This window comes from Lepisosteus oculatus, chromosome 20 (assembly GCF_040954835.1).
Source record: "Lepisosteus oculatus isolate fLepOcu1 chromosome 20, fLepOcu1.hap2, whole genome shotgun sequence".
In the NCBI taxonomy this organism is placed as follows: Eukaryota; Metazoa; Chordata; class Actinopteri; order Semionotiformes; family Lepisosteidae; genus Lepisosteus; species Lepisosteus oculatus.
In genome coordinates this window covers 5,278,600-5,301,966 of record NC_090715.1, presented here as the reverse complement: position 1 = coordinate 5,301,966, position 23,367 = coordinate 5,278,600, and the positions used below count along the sequence as shown (strand labels likewise).

The 23,367-nt window shown below is 36.6% G+C and overlaps 1 protein-coding gene and 1 long non-coding RNA gene across 7 annotated transcripts in view; one reads left to right on the top strand and one right to left on the bottom strand.

Moving 5' to 3' along the window:
* The window catches only part of LOC107080050 (uncharacterized), a 21,570-nt gene extending 18,826 nt beyond the window's left edge, over positions 1–2,744 (bottom strand). For both annotated transcript variants that reach the window (XR_011182866.1, XR_011182867.1), the window contains exons 1-4: positions 2,680–2,744; positions 1,485–1,622; positions 841–957; positions 55–234 (exon numbers count right to left, since the gene is read on the bottom strand). This is a non-coding gene — a long non-coding RNA (uncharacterized lncRNA). The remainder of the gene's footprint in view (positions 1–54; positions 235–840; positions 958–1,484; positions 1,623–2,679) is intronic.
* Positions 2,346–23,367, top strand: dpy19l3 (dpy-19 like C-mannosyltransferase 3). Of its 5 annotated transcripts, none has more exons than XM_015368554.2 (19): positions 2,346–2,744; positions 4,071–4,188; positions 4,442–4,566; positions 7,646–7,736; positions 8,176–8,297; positions 8,518–8,663; positions 9,927–10,050; positions 10,485–10,619; positions 11,892–12,023; positions 12,635–12,736; positions 12,941–13,014; positions 13,380–13,538; positions 13,988–14,110; positions 14,207–14,318; positions 15,168–15,218; positions 15,961–16,043; positions 19,349–19,481; positions 20,054–20,212; positions 20,957–23,367. In XM_015368554.2, exons 2-19 carry the CDS (start codon positions 4,086–4,088, stop codon positions 21,155–21,157), a joined length of 2,175 nt encoding a protein of 724 aa, XP_015224040.1. In that variant the 5' UTR covers positions 2,346–2,744; positions 4,071–4,085; the 3' UTR covers positions 21,158–23,367. The 5 variants fall into 5 exon arrangements, with proteins under 5 accessions (XP_015224040.1, XP_015224036.1, XP_015224035.1 ...); XM_015368550.2 differs by having other exon boundaries at positions 2,347–2,711; positions 15,162–15,218; XM_015368549.2 differs by having other exon boundaries at positions 2,347–2,744; positions 15,162–15,218.

The following is a 23,367-nucleotide window of genomic DNA, read 5'->3' as shown; positions in this document are numbered from 1 at the left end:
CATTTTGTTTCTTCTTAGTTTTTTACGTATCGTTAGTTGCCTTCAGGAACTCACCTCTTCGGCCGTTTTAAGAGGTTTGCCCGAGAAGTTTTTTTCATCTGAGCCTTGATCCTGTCCAGCTGCTCTTTGACCACCTGAGTGTGGGATGCGTGCTTCACCTGAGGAGGAACTGGCTTCTCCTGTGTTTCCTTGTAGTGCCTCTCCTTGCTGTCCTTCTACTTTCGAAATAAGGCACTTAAAAGAATAACAAGAATAGGGAAGAAGCAGCACAGATGCAGTAAACCGCAAGATCCAGAAGGGATGACATACAGAACCAGTCTGACCTCGATTTCCTCTTTTTCACACTCATTGGAAAACCACCAAACACAATACAGGGAACAGAAAACCCGGTTGTTAAAGGATGAGAAAGTGCAATAGTAACACACATTTCCTAGAGAGTCAGGTCCGTGGTGATCGGCCTGCTTTTGTGGGTTTTTTATTTGTTGTCTTCACTTTGAATGCGTTCTATGATCAGTATTTGTACTTTTACACATAACGAAGGTCTCAGTAACTGGCAGTGAAAAACCCAAGACATGACTCATCCCATTCTGTCAGGGACATTCATCAAAGTAGCTTTTGTCAGATGACACTTAAGTTTCATCTGCTGTTAAGATGAAGAGTCAAGCAGTCAAGCGGAGTCCTAACGGCAGACTACTGGTGGGTGTCAATCGTGGGGCAGAAAGTTTTAATATAAGGAGCAAAACACAAATCTATACCTACTGTACATGTCTACAACAGGAAACCACTGCTTGAAATGTGTTTTTACTGTGCTGTTCATTCATGTGCTTGGATACACCATACCTCCCTTTCTTGGTGCTGCTCTGTCCGTCCCCTCCTCCTTGAAGCTGTCTTCATGTGTGTCTGGTTGTACAACACTCGCAGATTTTGAGTTCCATGATTTCCTGAGCTGCCCCTTGTCTGTGTGAGTAGATATGCCAAGAATAAATGTAACCACCAAAATAAGTACAGTACTTTCAGAAAAATAATCATGGGGTGATTTGAACTGCAGACAATGAAAATCAGATAACCTGGATGGGGTAACATTCAGGTGCCAGAGAATATGCATAGATCTACAGTAGCCCTTTGCTTACCTTAATGGCTACGAGTAACATATTTAGGTTATTTAGGCTGATTGATTGCCAAGAATGTATTAGTAGATCAGGACAAAAATTATCATAGAATTATCATATCAAAATACAAAATCGATTTCTTTTCCTCCACGTGAGAGCTTAGTTTCTGATGATAGTTTGAATATCCCCAGTTATGTTATCTTATTATTATTTTATTGTTGTTATCTTATTTGAACATATTCAAACTTCTGTTTTTGATGCCAGCTGGAAAAACAACAATACATTTTGCACCATTTATTGTTCTACATGTTGTAACTCTTAAACTTCAAGTGCTGTGATCTGCTTTCTAGTTCACCTGCGAAGTGGACAACTTGCCTTTTGAGTCCTCATTTGTTGCGTTATCCTCAGAACTTGATCTGCTTTTGCTAGCCCAGTGGGAAACAAGGCCACATTCTGTCATTTTCAGGATTTACTTAATTAAAGGCTTGGAATCTCCAGTTTCCCCAGACCGCCCTGCGAAGAAAGAAGCTAAATTGTATTAAGGGAGCTCTGAGTACACGTAATGTTAGCTTCTCTGTCATGGTAACAGTTGGTAAGGTGGTTCGTTTGCAATACAAACCTACTCAGTGGCAGGCCAGGGTAAATACAGAAGATATTTTGAGGGTTGGTCATGTATTAACTTAAGCAGTCTCGTTCAGGATATTTAAGAGAAAGTTTTGTACTGTAGTTGTGTGGAACATCAGTTGTCTCTGTTCATCACTAGTTTGCACTGAAATGTTGTGCACAAAACATTGTAACATGAAAAATTATACTTTTTACCATTTGAAATAATACATTTCAGACTCATTTCAGGTATAACATACCTTAAGATGGGCCACCACGCCAGAGCTGCGTTATAATATACCTTTATTTTTAATCTCGGAAAATGCAAACCGATATTTCTTTAATGTACTGTGCCAATACAAAAAAAAACTTTTGATTCACACAGATAAAGCTGTTTCGTCGAAAGTTTTCTATAACATTTTATAGTTTTTTTTATTCTCACCATTCATTGGTTGAACAGAAACAGGAAAGTTGTAATAGCGACTGAAACGTGCTTCACTTACAGTTTGTTCTGTGCCGATTCAACCTTTATAGCAAGCTGTCATTTATATACATTAGGGGAACATCCTTTTTCGGTATTGGATGAGCATGTTCATATGATTTTTTGGCTTCGATTTGCCTTTTTCTCTTGCTTTGATAAATGCATTATTGCTCAACGATAGTCCTACCAACTCATACAGTATGTAGGTATTTGAACACTAAGCTGTCGTTTTTGTTACTACTGTATATAGCAGCTGGTTGGGCATTTTAAACTATCCCCCTTTCCAACTTTGTGAAGTTTTGCTGCCTCTTCACTGTCATAACCGAGAAGGTAAAAAAAAGAATCGCCATAAATTAGCTACAGACACTGTTACATGTTGGCCCGGGTGATAAAAGCACTATCACAAAAATGTTTCGAGGACAAAACGGAGTGTCCATTCATCTATTCATCTATTCTTTTCTTCAAAACGGCATAAGCCATACTCACACTCACAGCCTCTGCCTGGTAGAGAACAACTGGTAGGTGTCCCGAGTAAGACCTGCACTTTGAAAGTGAGTGGCAGTTCAGTGAATGAAGGACGTGTTTTCTGATCGTTTGCTCGTGTAATGTTTTTTTTTTTTTCAGGTTGCAAAGAGCGAATTTGAGCTTGCAAACCGCAGATCGCAGGGGATGTAACAGGGGGTACGGAGTGACCGAGATTAGCGAGTGATGCGATCTGAGATTTCATGACATCTAAGCAGTTGCCGTGTGCAGGAAACGCCGCTGCACAACAGGCCTGTAACACAGGCGAATGTGTCTGAAACAAAATGCCTTAAGTGTAGCTTCTTCTTGGATTACCAGAACAGATTTCGTGTGCGTTTGCATTAATCCGTTGGCCAAAATGGTTAGAATATGTGAAGCTAGATGGCTTTTTGCACGGATGAACAATCGAAAGCGAAATGTTACAGATATAGCATTTATATTTGCAGGACGTTATGGAGCTTTTTTCTATTCATGCTTGTGTTAGCGGACGAACAGTAGATGCTATAAATTGTTATCCGTGTGAATAATGCACAGTATTTAACCATATAACCATTTATTTTATCGCAGAGCGGTCACCTCCAAGACGGGATGCAAATAGTTATATCTCCTTATTTGCCCACAGTTGTTAATTCAGTTTTAATTAATGCCATTGTGTTGTACTCTTCATAGAGCTGGAGTACGATAAGCGGTGAACTCGGACCTATTCAAGATGTAACGCAACGTTCATATGTATCTGATAAGGCTACAATAATTGTGTGCTGTTTTACATTACCAACAAGTTGTATTGCGTTACCTAATTTTCGTCACTTTCAACCTTTTCAGGTTGTACTGGGATTTTTAAACAAGACAACAGAATTTGTATTTGACATGTCGCTTCTTAGCTGTAATTAGGTCTTCTTAGTCACGACATTTTCCGTAGCGTCGAGATAATTTAGTGTTGGGCAAATGGAGTCCTGTCCCCCTTGTTATGCAGGGTAAACGTTGTCAGATATTGTAACCGAAGCAGTAATGATTGCACAATTGCCTTTGGTGACTGAAAAATATACTGTACTACCCTTCTCAAATTGGAATTTTTGTTTAGCTTCAGTCTAAGTTTTTACCCCTTTTATCAAAGGTTTTCCTTTGTCGTTTTCACAATTATTTTGGAATAACGACCTGCAACGGACCACACTATGTAACAGCAGTGCATATAGCGTTTGTACTGCTGGAATCAGCAGAATAATACTCTAGTGTGGCAATGAATGGGTTACAGAACCGCCTCACTACAGATGTTACCGGTCAGTGCAATGGTCAGTTATCAGCGAGTTGGGAGAGGGTTTGCTGGAAGTTTCTTGAACACTTTTGCCGTTTTCCAGATTCACTGTTGAAGCATGACTGCTCTGAGGCAGAGGAAGGGCAGCCGGTCCAAAGAGGTGCCCAACGAGAATCAGAAACTAGAGACAGCGCAGGACATCAAAGACCAGACCCCAGCAGGTACAGTAGGAGGACTGGATGTGAAATCTTTGAAATATACAGCATTTAAAAATGAGTAAGGATAAGACATAAGGTTAGATGAGGAAAATCCTTTTTTTATCTAGTTGCTAGGGAGATGTATCTGTGCCTCCACAAAATGTGGTGATTCCATCCCTATCCGACTTCATCAAGTTTTAGTATTTTTTTTCTTTTTTAAATCTTTGATTTGTACAGTATTTATGTTGGTGGTCTCAGTAAAATGCATTTTTCTCAGGTGGTGCAGTATGGGCCGTCGTGTGGACAGTGACTGGATCTATCTTGGGGATGATCTTGGGTCTGTTGACTTCTGTCTATGTGGCAACTTTACACGAAAATGACCTGTGGTTTTCCAATATCAAGGTAAGATCTCAAAGATAGTTCTAGATATCATGGTGTCTTGCAAAAAAAAAAGTTTTATTTTACATTGGTGTGTATCATCATTATGGTCTCTTACAAGAAATATACCGGAAAAAATTGGCATTTTTCTAATTATATACCTAAGTCAGTTCAGAGGCTTTATATTTGTGTCAGCCTCGATTAACAGAACATTCTATTGGCATTCTCTTTTACAGAAAGCTGTAATGTAAGATCAGAAATTATGTATACAGTGGATCTCCATACATCTTGACATCACAGTCCTTTAATTTGTTAACATGTTCAGCATTAAAGTTATGACACTGTCTCTGGCCCTTGTAATGGTTTAAAAAATAAGGAAAAGACAAGAAAAGGTCATGCACTGAAATACTGCATCACTGCTTTGAAATATTAATAGATTTAGGCATTTTACTTTTGCTTTTGCATTTGGTTGCCTTATGAATAAAACATATTAAAACTGCACACAGGAGCAGTGTGTAGTGAGTTATATTCCAGATGCTACTTCATTATAGACTTTCTGAGTGCTGAGCCAGTGTTTTCTTCTTTATAAATATAATGTAGCCTTTAGTGTTTCAGTGCTGCAGTGGAATAGTAGTTTACTAATCCAAAAAACATTACATTGTGGTAACTTTGATGTTCACTCTCTGTGGTGGTGTTTCATACATAAATGAAAACATTTTATCAAAATAGTTTTAAATATGGGATTCATAGATACTTTTTCTGTTCTTTTGAAACAGTAAAAAACTTTAAACCATGCCTTTTGGAAACAAACAAAAAATGCATCAGAGTTAAAAGGCAGATGGCGATTTCTTGGTATAGGTGAAATTCTATTATTCTTTGTTTACATGGAGGAAAAAAATGAAGTCATTCTTCTGCATAGGGGGCTGCTGCTGTATAATGGCTACAGTACAGTATATCACCCAGGTGAGGGCTTCTATTCAGTGTTGGTCAAGTGGGTTCCCTCCTATATGTAATGTGCTTTGTGATCTTTCAGTACCATAGAAAATGCAATTTAAAAATCTTTTTAAACATCATATATAATTCCTCCATCTAAATCATTCATTTATTGTAGTTCTAGTTTTGTAGTTCCAGTCATGTTATTGAAGCAAGTACCCTGGCTTCTTTCAAGGAATGGGTGGATCAGATGCTTGGATCGATTAGCTACTAACTACCAGTCAAGCGAAATGAGCAGGATAACTTTTGGTTCTTTGTAATCATTGTTTTGTTTATAGTACATGTTGTACATTCATATTTTGGCTTTATTGTTTTTTATTGCTGTTTTGAGCTGTATTGCATTTATTTCCAAGAAAGCAAGCAGATGTTCTCATTTATAATAAATCCGGGTCAGTTTCTATGTTTTGGCTTGGATGATATGTATTCAATTGGATACATTTCTAGAACACAGTGTTTAAAAAAATTCATTATGGAACAGGCAAGTCAAATTCCATTCTGCAGGGAGTTACCAGAGTGCTGATTGTGTCTGTAAATACTATTCCAGTTTTATTTATAAACCAGATTTCTGACTGAATCTCATATTTGAAGTGTAGGGCCGAAATAAAAGTGCACATAGCAAGAGGAGAAAATATAGAATCATTTTACAGGTTATTTTGCTCTTCCCTTATTGTTTTTACTGTGACCTTTGTCACTGCAAGATTAGAGTAACACAGGAATCAGGAACATTTCAATTTCGCAGTGCAGAAGAAAGAAACCGAAACACTTCCTACATTGCAGTGTTGTCAGCTTTGAAACAGACATCATGACATCCAACCATATTTTTCCAGACAGAAATAATTACAAGAGAAAGGCTTCAGTTTAATTAAAGTTTAACACCTCATGATTGCGTTATTCCATCATCATTGCACTAGAAATACAGTATTTTTAGCTTTGTTTTAAGAGAGGGCTTTGCACAAATATCCTGCACATGTTGCCTCTGAGTTTAAAACAGATGCAGCTTCCCTACCGTCTGTACTCTTAAATGTTCATGTGGAAGGCTGTTGTTCTGTTGGAAGCGGCTGTTACTTTGCCTCTGAATTCGTCAGGTGTGAAATCACCATTATGACATTTATAGTACTTGCCGGGATTATTTTAGGGTGTAGTTATTCTTGTCTTTAAAAATATCAGTAGCCTTAAAACTGGCTTAACATTTTCCAAAACACATCCTAAGTTGCTTTTACTGCTGTGACGAAAGCCCAGCAGTCATGCACATTCTTTGTATCTACCCCAGTAACTCTTTTAAGAGGTTTTTGAGCCCCTGACAAAGAAGAACACAGCTGGGATTGCTGCTTCGATTTCACTTCCAATTCTGAATGCATTTTATTATTTTCTCATGGAAAGTGTTGCATTTATTAAGAGCAAAACATAGGTTTAGTGGCAGGTTTCCTTTAGCTTAACAGTTATTTCATGAAAAAGCAATGTGATCATTCTCAAAGTCTATAATGTTAAACATCTGGATTAGGTTGAAATGTGTATTTTGTGAGGTATTCTTTCAGGATATTCATTGTACATTGCCTCTGAATCTCAGTTCTTGAAAAAGCGCCACTGGTCACTTTAGGAAAATGGGAAGTTAGGGTAAATGCACAATATTGCTGTTAGAAACTGTCATGATGGAGTTGAGAAGAAGGAAAAGTTATCTAGGAAGGCATTTATTATTTTTCAATGAACAGAGTCTACGGTATTCTGGGATGAAGATCGGTTTAAGTTGTGTGAAAGAAAACCTCCAGCACTTGTATTTGATGTCAGAATTTGTTCAAAGTGGTATTGAGTTCGTTGTAGGTTTGGCCTTTGCTTTTGTAATGGGATTCTTTCACTCTTGGTGTAGTTATTCTTTGCATGAACATCTCCTGTAGTTTTCAAACCTAAAGGTAAGCAACACTTGATTGATGATTTCAGCACTTTAATGTTTCACAGAAGTGATTGTATTTCCTGCTATGTTTATTTTACAAGTAATTGACTGTTAAGAGTGCAGAGTGCTAGAGACTGTTAGTGTGTATTGGTGTGCCTTTTGTACCTGTAAAAAAAGTATTTCTTTTTGTGAACTTACCATTAAATCCTGATCCAATTGCAGGAAGTTGAGCGTGAAATTTCCTTCCGAACTGAATGTGGGCTCTACTATTCCTACTACAAGCAGATGTTACAGGCTCCATCTATAAAGCAAGGTAGTTTTTATTATTATAAACTAAGTCCTGAGTTTATATTGGATCAGTTTGGAGGAATAAGTAGACTGAGTATTTTAAAATCTTATCAGAGGAAGATGTAACAAATCAGTTGCTTAAGCTCTACTTGAGTATAAAGATAATTTGCATATTTATAAATTAGAGGAGTTGCTCTTTTATCAAATAAGAGGCTGTTTTCTCAACCTCTTTCTCACGTGTGTATTATAGGCACTGTTGCAATGTTGCACTGAATGTGTAATGTAACCTTGGTAACAACCACTTGGGAAAAGCAATAATATAAGATAAATGCTAAACTAAAATTTGTATTGAGACATTGAAGCATTGTGCCGGTTTGTGAAAAGCACTGTAAGTCTTTCTGAAAATTATGTCAGTAGCCCTGAGGATAGTTTTCATTAATATTTTTTTGTGTGTCTTTTATTAGGGGTTTTTGAGCTGATCAATGACAACAATACAGAATCCAAAAGAACAATTAACCTTCTGCAACGTATGAACATCTATCAAGAACTGTTCCTTAGCATTCTTTACAGAATCCTGCCTGTTCAGGTAAAATGACACATGCTACTTGGATTGCCATGCATAAGCATAACACTGCTGCCATTATATCTACATTTTATTCATTGGTTCATTCAGTGCATAATAATTTTCATGAAGTGAGCTGGAATATATACTTGTCGATAGACTTATTGTTATGTTCCTATAAAACAGTAATCTGACTTTGCCATCTCTTGGATAATATTTCAATGCAGACCTTTTTATTTTCCAGGAGTATCTAGAGCCTGTGTATTTCTACATTTACACTGTGTTTGGCCTTCAAACAGTGTATGTCATGGCTCTTTACATCACCAGCTGGCTGCTCAGTGGAACGTGGTTAGCAGGAATCCTCACTGCCACCTGGTATATTCTGAACAGGTACCACTAACCTGAAAAAACTGATCCACAGTACTGCACTCTTCAGTTGTAGATGAGATTGAGAACTATCTGTAGCACTTTTTCACATGCGTCAGTCAGTCACTCACTCACTGTAAAGGAACAAGTGATAGGTTTATTCCATGCTGAAAAGAGAAGAGAGAAAATGCAACATTTCGGCTATGAAGCCTTCTTCAGGTGTGGCGTGTGCTAACACCTATAAAAAAGCATGGAATAAACCTATCACTTGTTCCTTTGCAGACCAGGCATGCTGACGCTGCTACCCACCTCAGCTTCTCACTGAAAACCTTCAGCAGTTGAGTATGTATTTTTGATGCGTGCCTTTCAAACTAGTGGAGAGGCAAAAGGTGATGCCCAGGGTGCTCGAAAGAACTGAATTCTGTTTTTACATGTTCAGGGACCTAGGCATCCACACTCATCATAAAAAAAGAATTGAAACACATAATGTAGGTGTTTGTTTCAAAGTAACTGAGTACACGGAAAATTAGTTGTTAAACCAAAATGTTCAGTAATATTACTATTACAAGACTGAATGTATGTAATAGTATATATCAGTGTGTGTTTAGTAGCAGACTATCTTGGAAGCTGTTTTATTCACTGTTTAGGATTTATACTTTCTCAAGCATCTAACACTTTCCTTCTTTCCCATTGTATTTATGCCAGCAGCATTGCAATCTTGTAGCCCAAACCTGTCAGGTCTTAGAAGCTACACAAGGCTTCTTCAGATTAAATGTCCAGATTGTGTTCAGGTTAAAGTGCATAAAAATGCAAAGGTTTTAGTTACACTGTAACTGTTCTCAGGATGCACTTTTGTCTGATTTCTTCTTTTTGTTCCATGATACAGAGGGTATCCAATTTGAATGTATAGATGGGATATACAGAGGGTATCTTTCCCATCTGAGTGTATTTTGATCTTAAGCAGGACCTACACACCATTCAAGAGGTTAAACTGTGGACTTTTAAAGGCTAAACAATTGACAGTTCTATTTTGGCTACAAGGATGTGGCATGTCTTGTAAATCCACTATTCACAAAGGCTGAATTCATGTTCTGATCTTCATGATTAAACACATTGATGTTGTAGTTTTACTGTTGAGCATCTCTACATAGGAATGTCCGTGTGGTGTTTTGCTACAACATGCAAACCACCTACACAGGAATACTGTTTTTTTTCACACATTCCTGCTGTGGGACAGCAGACCACCAGGTGGTGGTAAAGGGTTAATTCCTCTGACTTTTCTTTCAGAATAGATACCACCCGAGTAGAGTTTACCATTCCTCTGAGGGAGAACTGGGCTCTCCCATTTTTTGCCCTTCAGGTGGCTGCTATCACATATTACTTAAGACCACATCTGAAGCCACTGCAGCAGGTAAGAAGGAAAAGTAGAATTGTGTGTTCTGCTTTAAGGACTTATATTAATAACTGATGCTTTTTGTACCCTGGATTTGAAATAAAATCTTTAACATACCCAGGTATTAAAAATGCTGTATAATAGAATTGGCAAATCTGACCATTAATAAAGCATTATAGTGTGGTATTGAATCAGATTTAAATATGAATAGGCAGATTACATCATAATCTGGAATTTATTAAGTACTTCAAGGCTTATGCTAGAAGATTAGTCTTCTTAGACTGTTCTGTTGAATTGTATTTTAATGTAATTTTCACTGTGTGTTAAAGTGGACAGTATAAAAGTTCTGTGGAATGTGCACATGCAGATACCACGATTCAACAGTCCTGATATTTGTAAATGTACCAAAAATTAAAGAAACATTTTTTTGTTTTTGTCTTTTTTTCTTTCAGAAACTGGTACTTTCACTGATCTTCATATCAACGTTATGCTTTAGTTTAACCTGGCAGTTTAATCAGTTCATACTGCTCATCCAGGCCTTTGTTTTCTTTTCACTGGACTGTTTGGACTTGGCTGTACCCAGACAGGTGAGTTGTCTTGGTGCATTGTCATTTAGGGGACTCAGTTCTGTTTCTGAACTGCCTTTCTAATGGACTGTGATCGTATATATATACTGTACGAGGCTTCTAAAACTATTTTCACAGTTGTGTTTTAGAGGTGTGCACCATGAAGCAATAAAATCTGGTGCATGTGTAGATTGAACCATTCAGCATTTACCCCATTCTAGCCCAGTCTCAGAAGTTAAAGATGGCTGGGCCTGGCCAGTACCAGGATGCAAAACAATTTGGTGACCAAAAACAATTTTGTAGGAGCAAGCGTCCTTCAGATGAGCTGTTATGTTGAGGAGATTCAAGTGGGGGGCTGTATCAGTGTGTTAGCTAGCAAAGGACTGAGTAGGGTTGATCACACTTGCACGTTTCTAGCTAACTGCTTCATAATGGCTGCCACAAATCACAAAGGTGGGTGCTACACTTCAGTGGTGAATGAAGAGGGTCCCCACCTAATTGTAAAGAGCTTTGGGGTGAAAATGCTATACAGGTCAATGGATCTGTTTGGGATTTTTATTTATACTATACTGTTCATTATTTTATTATACATTATTGTTATCATATATTGTTGATTCATATTATTCCCTTGAATACCACTTTGCATCTGAGGAGCTGCATTGGATAAATAATCAAAGGTTAATTCTGAGCTAAAAAGTTGAAAGTAAAAAAAAACAACACTTCGACTGTTGAGCCTTCTTCAAATGTCATGTATTAATGAGCTACTGAACCACACTTCCAAAGCTAAATCCCATGCTTCCTTCAAGTAACGGCTGGGTGAGAGTATTTTACCAATTAGCTGCTAGCAACTAAACAAGCTTTTTGGGCCTTGTTGTTTGCAACCTTTCTTGTGTTCTTCTGCAGCTGTTCACAGTCACAAAGCTCAGGTTGGGAGGTTAAAGCATCATCAAAAAATGTATTGGGAAATTGTGCAAAATAAATCCTGCTAATTGGGAAACACTTGGAACTTGTAACTGGAGGTGCATACAGCATATACAGTACATCATTATGCGTGGTCCCTGTAGAGGATTTTCATAAATAACATGAATTCTTATTTTTAAAAAGAATTTCTTTACATTGACTACTTCTATGAGCTTTCAATGATTTTTTACCCATTTATTGTGTATACTGAAGTTTGAAAGAAGTGTTTGTAAGAGGTGACTGTCATCTGCTCACAACATCTTGCATTCTGAAAGGCAAATGATCTGAAGATTCAGACAAATTTACTCAAGTTGTGTTTGAATATTTCCATAGGTAACAGCTTTGTACCTTGTTCATGCTGTAAACCTGTTCCTGGTATGGCTACTGCAGTTTTGTAACTCAATGCTTCTGGGATCCCTGGTGCTAAGCTTCATCTTTGCTGCACTGATCGTCAGGCACTTTCAGGTAAAGAGCGCCAGGTTGGGACCTGCCAGTACTTGAGGGATATCGGTATGAATACAATGCAAAGAGGCAAAATCTGGTTCCTCAGGGTCAATGGATTCTTTCTAGGAAAGAGAGAATGTGGAAATCAAGGATGCCGTTCATGAGATTCATAGCAGTAGTGTTGTAAACCCAGCAGTATGAATTTTTTTTAAATCCCCTGGTCCCCCCCTCTCTGCATTTATTCATTAACCTTGGTTGGGCTTTGTCAAAGGAGACATAATGCTTTTCATTGCTGGCTGACTATCATAGTGCCTGTAAAGTCGCTACCAACAGAACACCATAATCAGAAATCCCTTAAAACGTACATAAGTGGACTGCATGCTCTGTTATTTGCAGACTGCTCATCTTATTGTGGACGAATAGCCTGAAGGTATAAAGTTAGAAAATATCAAGTGTTGTATTCTTCAGTGATTTAAGCATGAACATTTAAGGGAAACACTGTTCTTTTTCAAGATTAATCTATTTTCCAATAATGATAGGAATGGAATGGACACTCAAAAACACTGCTCTCTTTTCAATGCTGTTGGCGTTGGGTGGTTCTAATTCAGATGTGCTTTTGTATTTCCTAACAGAGGAACCTGAAAGTTGGCAGTTTCCCAGTAAGGATTGGAAAGCTGTTTGTCCACTTGATTCTTGTTTTCAGCTTAACATTTATTTTCAATTATTTTGCAAAGGTGAGATTTGTTCACTACTGTCCCCATTTAAAATGTGCTCACAACTGACATATTCTGTACCTTAAATTTAATCTCATGTGTGTTAAATAATTTACAAATATTTAAGTATTTACTATGATTTCTTCTTTCATTTGCTCTTTAATATCATCACACATGTGCCAAGTTCTGAGTGTTTTTCATTGTTTTTCCTAACGTGTATTACAGAAAGCTCTGATGCTCAAATCTGATGAACACATTTATAAGTTCATAAAAGCAAAGTTTGGACTTGGTTCAACCAGGTATGAGAGACTTTTAATTCCCCATAAGTCTTTTGCTGTTAATTCTAGACATGTTTTATCTTAATACCGTTGACAGCTTAACAGTTTGTGTTTTATTTCTTCACTCTTGTAAAAAGCACTGTGTACTTTGTGCTTTCATATTCATATTTTTCTGCCTTCTCTTTTTCTGCTTCAGTCATTTTTCCAGATTTATTACAGAAGAATTTGTGAATTGTGTTGATAAACAGGCCTGTGCTTTCTTTATTTTATGATGCCCTAGACATACAGTACTGAATTACAATATACCTGGAACTGGGAAAAAACTGAAAAAATCAATTTTGACATATTACTTTTTTTGGTGTACCTCATCAAACCTTTCTCAACAGAGACTTCGATGCCAAGTTGTATCTGTGTGAGGAAGCTTTTGGGCTGATGCCCTTGGATACATTTGAACGTTTGGCAGGCACCCTGGTGCTGTACCCTTATATATGTGCCCTTACTGTCTTCGTGATCATACTGGCATGTGTTGCTGTTGGGAATCTAAGGTACACTGTGTTCCCCTGAGCTCTAGTTCAACTGTGAACAAATTAGATTATCTTCTGTTTCTGACTATGCATTATTATAAACTGTTATTATGATGAAGACGTGCAATAAATTGTGTTGGTACAAAGTGATCCTGTCTAGGTGTAATTTAAATGTCTAGAATGTGCTAAGTGTTATTGCACCTCCAGCTTGTGTGAGTGGGCTGTTTGCTTTTTTCAATCAAGATGGAGTCTTGCTGTAGGCAACAAGGCTTTGTAGTAATCAGCATGAAAGATGCTAATCACTTGTCTCAATAAAGATGTGCTTTATTACACAATTAAAGTTGACTCCTTTTTAAGACAAGTGCGTTTATTTGTGCCTGTACTGTATATCAATAAAAAATGTATATGTGCGTATAAACTGAATCTGATTAAGTCACCATACAACCTTGTTTGTTCAATTCCTGTTTTAGTGATTCAAATGGCAGACCTCCGCAGACCCAAGAAGAGGAGAAAATGATAAATATAAGACCAGACGTTGCCTACAATGTCTTACACACTGTTTTCTTTGGGCTTCTTGCATTCAGTACAATGAGGTAATAATATAACTTGCTAAAACATTGTGCATTGAAAAGAATCTGAACCCTGAACATTATCTCTTGAGCTCTAACAGCGGTGCTGTTTTTCTACAGAATGAAGTACCTATGGACTGGCCACATGTGTGCTTTCGCAGCATATGGGGTGTGTAGCAGAGAAGTGTGGGGGCTGTATCTAAAAGTGATCCGCTTCCACACAAAAACAAAGGTGAATTACCATCCATCCAACATCGTACAGAATCGTTAGTTAAGAAATTGTTTCTAAGTGACACACTTAATGTTCAAATTTGACAAGACCACTGCATTCTTGGAGATTTGTTCCTTTATCCAATTTTAGTTTTCTATCACATTTTAAGTACTGTCCTAATTGGATGGGTATTAAGAAAATGCTGATGCCATACCTGTATCTTAAGCCATGCCTTAAGTTTTCTTTTTTAACATTTCACCATGTCTTCTGAAACAGCACAGCACACAATTGCTGTTCAGTGTTGATTACATCCACAGTGCAAGCCAGGGGTGGGCAGTGCTGCTCAAGGTGGGACAATATATCTTCAGGTATAGGGTCTCCTCAAAAGACCAGTACCTGAAGCACTGAGAGGAGCTGGTCTGGTTAAGCCAATAACTAGGTGATTTCAGTTGTTAAGAGCTGAGCTGGACACACTGACCTACCTGGACCAAGATCGGATACCCATGGTTTAATATAGGAGGTTTTACTTTGTATGTGTGTGGGCATGTACTTACTGCCTTGGTAATTACACAGAATGCAGTATGTGCGAATCTGACCTTGCTACATTGTTTAAAAACATATCATCATTAACTGAAATGTTTTACCTGGACCATAAAAACAGGAACATATTAAAATTCAGAAACTACCAAAGTCACCACTAGATGGAGAGAGAGGCACAGTAAAATTCCTTCAAATAAAGGTTATAAGGATGGTTTTGAAATAACATTTTTCAATGGGATGTTTTTATTTTCTTTAAAAGTGTCTTGACATTTCTTTCACCATGTTTATTATTTTTTTCCTTGCTCCTTTTTTTCTTATTTTAAGGAACAGCTGATCCGATACACGGTCCCTTTTTTGATTCTTGCTTTCCTTTATTACAAGGTGAGTTTCAAATTTATGTAATCACCATCACTCAGTTCATGACTACAATGCTATATGTGAAATCTTGCATCTGAAGCTTTTTGAATGGCAGTGGAATGTGGCTCCCAAATCAAAGATGCATGTCCACTTCTCTAGTTTTAACTTGGTTTATTTTCTAAAGGTTTAGTCCCTGAATGGGAAATTGGATTTCATATTGAAAAATGAGCATACCAATTCATTCCAAGTCATTTTGCAGGAGAAAATAGTCATTTTGCAGCTGACATTCATAAAAATACTTATAGTACTTGGCTTAACAACCTCTTTTCAGTGATTTAGTTTCAGTAGCAGTAGCATGTTTGATTTCTTGTATCTTACCAAGGTACGGAAATCAGATACTTTGTACTTTGTCTTAATTATTTAAGATTTCAAAAAACAAAATCTTGATACATTCTAACAGAGAGCAGGGATTGAAGAATAGTACATATGTAATTACATTTCTTAAATGTGAAGGGTTTCTTTTTTAATTCTTTCTTTTGCTTTCAGAAACAGCACAGCTGTATCTTCTGATATGGCTGCATGATTATTTTTCTGCTAAAAGATTTGATCAGAATTTATAGGCAGTACAGTAGGCCACATGATGTTCATGTTGTATTGAATGCTGTGAAATTATCAGACCTTGAGATACGCATCTTTGAAATCACTACCATTTAAAGGCTAATTTCCTCAATGTTGTTTTTGTTTGTTTTGTGTTCTGTGTACTAAGTTCTGGCCCAAACTGATGGAAGAAATTTCAGAACTGAGAGAATTTTATGACCCAGATACAGTAGAACTGATGAACTGGATTAGGTAAATATTTTTTTATCCTTTAAAGGAAGAAAAGAAGATTTTCTTATTTTAAAGATCAAATTTGGTGGTAATGTAATCGACTCTACTTACATGAATTACAGATTAGGATATACAGCATGAATAAGACATACTGCCTTGGAAGTGGCCCAGCCACTGGCAAGGATTCAGCCTTGAGTGGAATAATGCTTGAATAAGATTGGAGTTATGTGATTTACAGGAATTGGCCAAATTCATTTTACACTTTTAAGATACACTACTCTGGAAACTAGGGCACCTAGATGTAATGAGATTCTATGAGGCTCCAGAAGAAATCTTTATTCCTGTGATGGATTTAGTGTGTCAATTTACATTCACGCCTTTACAAGATTCAACAGGATGTACATCTGAACTAATTCTTTCCCACTGGTAATTAAATTTAGATGAAAGAGTTAAGCAAGGATCATGTTTCCTGAAACCCATGGCTAGGAAATCTTTTTTTTTTAATATGTAGATTACTCCATTGCAACCTCAAGCTTTAAATCGTGTGCAAATAATCTAGAAAAAAACTTCAATTAACCATTTGCAGAAAAAAGTCAAATGTAATCTTGCTAAATAGTGTATTTCTTGTTAAACTATCTCTTGTAAAACCAACCTAATGATAACATATTGTGAAAAATGTGTTTCTGTGATCCCCTTACAATTTTGAATATTATCGAAGGTCTAATGCGTTTGCTTTCAAAACCGAAGTGGAGTAAAATAAATCAAGGTGTTTCTAAAGGTTACTGATAGGAGTATTACTTAGCTGGAAGCATTAATTTGCAGTACAAGAAATGTAAAATAACAATGAATGTCATTCAGGTAGTCATTTTGACATTAACAGATTTTTAAAGGATCACAGTTATACACTGTCACTTTGATCATTTGATCACATCCTTATCTCTTCAAATCCTAGGTGCCATACTCATGTAATGTTCCACAACTATGTCACAACTATATTTCTTTCTTCTACTTTAAGCGGTTGTATTATTAGTCACAGCTAAATAGAAGTCACAAAACTCATCACTAATCATCAGTAGCTGGTGTCACTGCCTCCACCTGGGTGACTTCTGTGAGTTTCAAGCAGCTGCACAAGTTGCTTAAATTTAAGTTGCATGATTTTTTCTAAACAATCCCAAATCTGTTAACATGGCTGTTATGATCAGTGATAATTACTGTATGATAGTATACCCTCTCAAAAAATGACTCATAATACAGTTCTGTAGATTTATGTAGAAAGTAGAAAGTTATGTAGAGTTGTAATTAATATGCATTCCAGGCAGCAAAGGGATATTTCTACACCTCTATCTGGCAGAGCAGGAACAGTGATTAATTATATGCAGATGCACATCAGATGTTTCACGGGGCCATGTAACTGATGATCCAGGTCATCTTGAAGAATGTTTGCTTCACAAAAAGCACTGTTTTTGCAGAGAAGAATTTGATAGAAAATTCTAGTACTATAATGATTACAGTATATTAAAAAATCTCATCATTTGCACTTAGGGCCAATTCCTAAGACAAATGAAAATTCACATATTGACTGTTAGCAGTTCCATTTTACCAGTAAAGGATCTCAGTGCATAGGTTTGTTTGGGAACCCTGAACAAGGCTTATACTACTAGATCTGTCTCTTGTATACAATTCTCTACTGTCACAAACATATATACACAATAGATAAAAAGTGTAATCATGTAATGATTAAGATGTAGCTTTTAAACCCCCATGGGGTTTTATCAGTTTTTGTGCCCAAATGGGACAAGTAATCTAATACAGTACCATTTTAATTGCAGTTTGGACAAGCCTACTTGAATATTAAGTATTAATTTATAATGCATTGAAATCCATTTCCTGGCATTGAACTTTGTCAGAGGCTAAATCACAGTGCTCAGTGAAAGTTATCAGTTGGTGTTAACATTTGTATGAAAAACACTGCCAAAAATGTTTTCTTTCAGTTACAGGAGATGTCTGGGCAGCATCTTGAAGTGTGCTTTTTTTCAAAAGGTGTTAAAATAAATCAGTTGGTAATCTTTATTATACAGATTTTCTGTGATTATTGTTTAATATTAGTATACCTATCTTTATTTTATTCTATTACATTTTTCAAATATGAGATTGTTTTAATTTAAATTCCTTTACTGGTGAGCAAAGATCTGTGATTTTTTTATTTTTATTTTAGTAAGCATACCTTCATGTTAAGTCTTAGTCTGAAATACTATTGGAAAATGTGGGCATGGCCTGTTGGATTTCGAGTGATTTTCTTGGCTTTCTTAACTCATGTTTTTCATAAAATTGAAATATTGTGTTGGATTGTAATTCACAAATATTTGTCATCATTATTATAGCACAGGCAGTATTTCTTTATTTCACAGTGACTGAAATAGCATATATATATATCATGAAAAACAGGCATATCATTCTAAATTTCTTTTTTTCTGATCAGCTTTAATTAGAGTGATTGAAGTCTACATTCCATTTCCTTATAAGAAAGGGTGGGGCCAGCTTTGCTCAGATTCTCCATAACAGCCTGTCAGCAACTTCTGAATTAATTGAAATTTCTTTCAAGAAACATGATGATTCTTTGATTTCAATTAAAATTGCTTGTAAAGAAGGTTGCTAAATGAGACACCTGAAGCCAAGGATAAAGCCAGCGATACAGTAAATGAAGAGGTAGTTCATTTGCAGAGAGAAAGATTGTACAGATTACTCCAGAGGGGACAACTTTCATCACAGTCCTTTTGAGGTGAATTTTCTCTGTGTTTACAGCAGCCAGCAGTCTGTAACTGAGCAACATGGTATGGTCTTTTAATTCTGTTTTTGTAAATGGTTCAATTACAACACCGCAGTTCCGTCTGCTAAACAGTAATTTATCTGAGATCTGAACAGCAGGCATTTTAAACCTTCCTTCCCGAATAAGCCATCCATCGCAGGGCAAACGCACAGACACAAACACAGACATGCACACACTCACACCAAGGGCAATTCTCCCAGAAGCCAGTTATCCTATCAGTATGTTTTTGAACTGTGGTAGGAAGCCGAAGAGCCCAGAGGAAACCCAAGCAAATATGGTGAGAACATAAAAACTCCATACAGACAGCACCCCAGGATACTAACCACTGCTTTACCATACTGCCTATTGCTATGCAGAAAAAATAAGACCCACTGTTGTTTCAGGTATATTATTTTACTTAGTACTGTTAACACATAGAATTTTTGCATGATTGACTGTAGACACTTAGAAAATATCACACTTAATGACATTGCCGTTTTTCCTCTCTGCTGTTTTTAAGCTCCAAGACATCCAAAAAGGCAGTGTTTGCAGGAAGCATGCAGCTCCTAGCTGGAATCAAATTGTGTACGGGGAGAGTGTTAACGAATCATCCTCACTATGAGGACAAAGTCCTGAGAGAGAGAACTAGACAGGTAAGTCCTTTGGTGATTCCTGCTAGTTTATTCACTTTGAAGATCCACGTCCTACTGTGATACAACCTACTGTGTGTGTCGCCAACCTACTGTGTGTGTCGTGAAAATAATTTAAAATAAGTTTTCTAGTGTGTAATGAATTCTGCTGTCAAATATTACATGTTACGAAGAACAAGAGTACAGTATATACATAATGATGTATAAAGAGGAAGTTATTTATGTGAACACCTGTTCACCAGTAGGTGAAATTTTAGATAATTCTTCTTTTAAGGAAACATTTCAGTATTTCAGTACAGAGAATGGATTTGCTGTGATATTTTTTATTATTATTATTATTATTATTATTATTATTATTATTATTATTATTATTATTATTATTTAGGCACTTTATAATACTTATTTTCTGATGGAAGATTTTGTTCAAATTCATGTTGCGGTTCAGAATATACGTTTTTTTAATAAAATGAACTGGCCCACATCCTTTCCGCTAAGCCTACAAGTGCATTAGGAGTATTCATTGCCTGGCAGGTTTATACCACTGACTTGTCTTTCTTTTACTCATTTATTTGCAGGTTTATCAGATATATGCCCGGCAAGCCCCAGAAGACGTGCATAAGATCCTGCGTGCCTTTGGCACAGACTACATCATTCTTGAGGACAGTATCTGCTATGAGAGGAGACACAGCAGGGGCTGTCGGTTACGGGATCTTTTAGATGTTGCAAACGGCCATGTAAGTATGGGGCTGTGCCTTACCACTGAACACCTGCAGATACTGCGTTGTACCGTGGTGTATCCTGTAAGCCGCTCGGGACTGCTGAACAAAATCTGTCACTCTCTAAACACTTCAAAGGGTGACAGCGTGTGACAGTACATTAGAGGAAGGGATTTGGCTTTCTCTGATCTTTCAAACAAAGGTAAAGAATAGAATAAAAGGGAGAAACCTGTTTTATTTTTTTAAAGAATGCCTTGCTCATTATTTTGATTCTCAGTGACAAGCATGAATACTGTATTAATGCTTATTAGCATATTTTCCTTAAGTCAACTGTTGCCGCTAAATAAGAAATGAAGTTCTGTATGGAAAATGCAGTGCTTGTTGTCTTTCATACACCTTTTTTCTAAATTATGTGCTGATCTGCTTTCCAGTTTAGCCTAGCCTTTTTAGGAAATTGCTATCCTTTGCCTGGATATTATCAAGAGCAGGTTCAGGGGTTGTCAGCCTCTCCCTTGGGTTTTATTCCTACTTTTCCTTTTCACTTTTTTTATTTACAGTAAGTAGAGAACATTTCAGTATTGAAGGGAGTTGTTAAAACAAAGCTGTCATTGAATAAACTTTCCCACATCTTTGAAGGTCTGAATTTACAGTAAACGGTGTTAAGGTTTGCACTGGTTCTGAGCTTCCATAGGGCTAGTAACTAGCAGTATTTCCTGCAAACTCTGGCTCGTGTTTTTATCCAGTCTGCTACGTGTCTTTTAGATAATGGATGGCCCGGGAGACAATGACCCCGATTTGAAACCAGCTCTGCACCCTCGCTTCTGTGATGAAATTAAAACAAACGATCCCTCATACACAAAGTACTTCACTCGCATATTCAAGAATAAGACGTTTCATGTGTACAAGCTGAAAAGGGTTAAGAAGAAAGCACAATCAAACAAAGAGAACAACACAGGTGTCTAGAGTCCTTTCCGGCCAGATGCCATTTCGTTATCTCATTATTTTTTCATGCAGCGCTGAAGCAGGGAAAGCACTTTGCTTTTCTTCCTACTGTTTACACTGCTTGTCAAATTCCCAAATATTCCACCTACCCAAGAATTATCTGCAATCAGACCCCTTCATTGTCTGCCTGATTAGAGAGCCGCTGTGATTAGCATGCGTTGAAACTGAGCAGATGAATTTGGACTCAGGTTTTACAACAGACCGGCCAGTGGCAGTACTAGATGAGAAATGTTCAAGTAACTCAAGAATTTAAAAAATCCTTAAAAGTTTCGAAAGCAAAAAGAATGTTTTGACCTTAAAGCAATCGGAATCGCCGAATATCCTGCAGAGATAGCCAAGCTGCTTCCCTTGGTTATCTCAAGTCTGAGTCATGACTGTGCCATTGGTTTCTTTTTGAAACATCTCTGTCTCCAGCACATATATTTAAATGAAGACTTGCTGCCTGTTTTAAAAATAAAAATAAAAACCCTGTAAAAATCAGTGTTTGTTTTAATGCAGTGCAGCCGGATAGTCCATATAATACTTTAATGTGCTAAAATATTTATATTTTCAATGAGAATAAAAAAATGTTACGCATGCTCATTTGTCAAGTTTCCCTTGATGAAGAATTAGAATTGTTTAGCTGTTTTCAAGGTTGTGTGTCTTTACCGATTGTGGTAGTTTCGTTTTTTGTACTTATAATGTGTTACTTATGAACCTAAGATCAGGGTCTGCAGTCTGTTTTAGGGGAATACTTAGCAACAGTCTAAGTTGCTGTTGCCAGAAAAATGCAGAACTATTAGATTAATGAAGAATGTTGGAGAGAAACACAATATAAACACTATATTTAGACAGGTCATTCCTCCAGAGTTGCCTTCTTGTCACTGCTTTTCATTCTAAGAAGAACCTTGTATATATAATTTGGTGCATTAATTTCTATGTTTGTACATTTGTTCAGCTTGTTCTTGTTGCTATTCTTTCTAGTGGATAACACTATTAACAGCCAGTTTTCATAAAGAGAATTGTCTGATGAACGATTGTAATGATGAATGTATAAAATACATTTTTAATACACCATCCATACAATACATGTATTAAACACACCATCCATAAATATTCCTGAATGCCGTTTTCAGTTTATGGATGGTGCAGGGTTAAAGCATTCAGTATTTGTCTGACTTTCTTTATCAACAGTTTGGACAGTACCAACCTTTTCATATCCAATCCCTTTTTAAAGAAATTCCTAGATTTTGAGAGACATTTAAAAAATAAACAACTTGAGAGTATTAAAGTGCCTTTAAAGTTGTTTTGTTTTTCAGTAGTTATGAGTGGTTTCTCTTTTAAATTGAATCAGGAATGAGTCACACCTCTTATTAAAAAAAAAAACATTTGTTATTTGTTTGGCTGTGATTTATTTATGCAACTTTTTTCTCTTAGTGCCATAGTACACTTTTTCTGCAATTTGGGTCAAAAAAGCAAAGTTGTTGTAAAATATTTACACATATACAGTATTTGTTGTTGTGTTGAACAATTAATAGTCATGTTTACAGTACTGTTTTGTACCTGGTGAAATGCAGCAAGTTCAGTAACACGTTTCCATGACAATGGACATTCTATCTGCACATTTCTTCCTGAAAAATGAAAGTAATATAAAACATAATTTGTTCCCTGCCTTAATATAAATCTGTTTCTCTAATCTACATGTGGATTTACAGTCCATAGTATCTAAATTCCATCTGAAGTCCTCAGTGATTCAGTTGTGTGATCAATAAAATATATAGTGCAGTAATTTTTTTAGCAGATACTTTTAAAGATGCCCTTGAGTCATTAAACCATTAATTTCTTAAGAGTAAAAGAATGAAAAGGAAGAGATCCGAGAGACCCTGCAGTCCTCCAGGAATTGAGTCAAAATAAGTGGCAAATGTAATATAACATTTATTTAGAAAAATCTAATTAGTAATGCAATATTTTTAACATCCCAAAATTACCAATATCTGCTGCATACGCCAGTCTGTGAATTACATGAGTACAACTTGTGAAGTAATAATTAATATGGCCTTTTCTTTTTTGTAATGTTTCGTGTCCAGATGTCTCAAGCAATTTGCCAATGCCTCCAGTTGAGATAAGCATTTCAATTTGGGATACTAGGTTTTACGTGCATCTCTTTGTATTTTAATAAAATCTTAACGCTA

What these genes read in the sequence shown, in the direction of transcription:
- dpy19l3 (XM_015368550.2), top strand. Translation starts at nt 4,086, where the DNA reads ATGACTGCTCTGAGGCAGAGGAAGGGCAGCCGGTCCAAAGAGGTGCCC. An exon ending in TTTGGACTTGGTTCAACCAG is followed by an intron (nt 13,015 to 13,379) that starts GTATGAGAGACT and finishes CTTTCTCAACAG; the next exon opens with AGACTTCGATGCCAAGTTGT. An exon ending in TAGATGTTGCAAACGGCCAT is followed by an intron (nt 20,213 to 20,956) that starts GTAAGTATGGGG and finishes CGTGTCTTTTAG; the next exon opens with ATAATGGATGGCCCGGGAGA.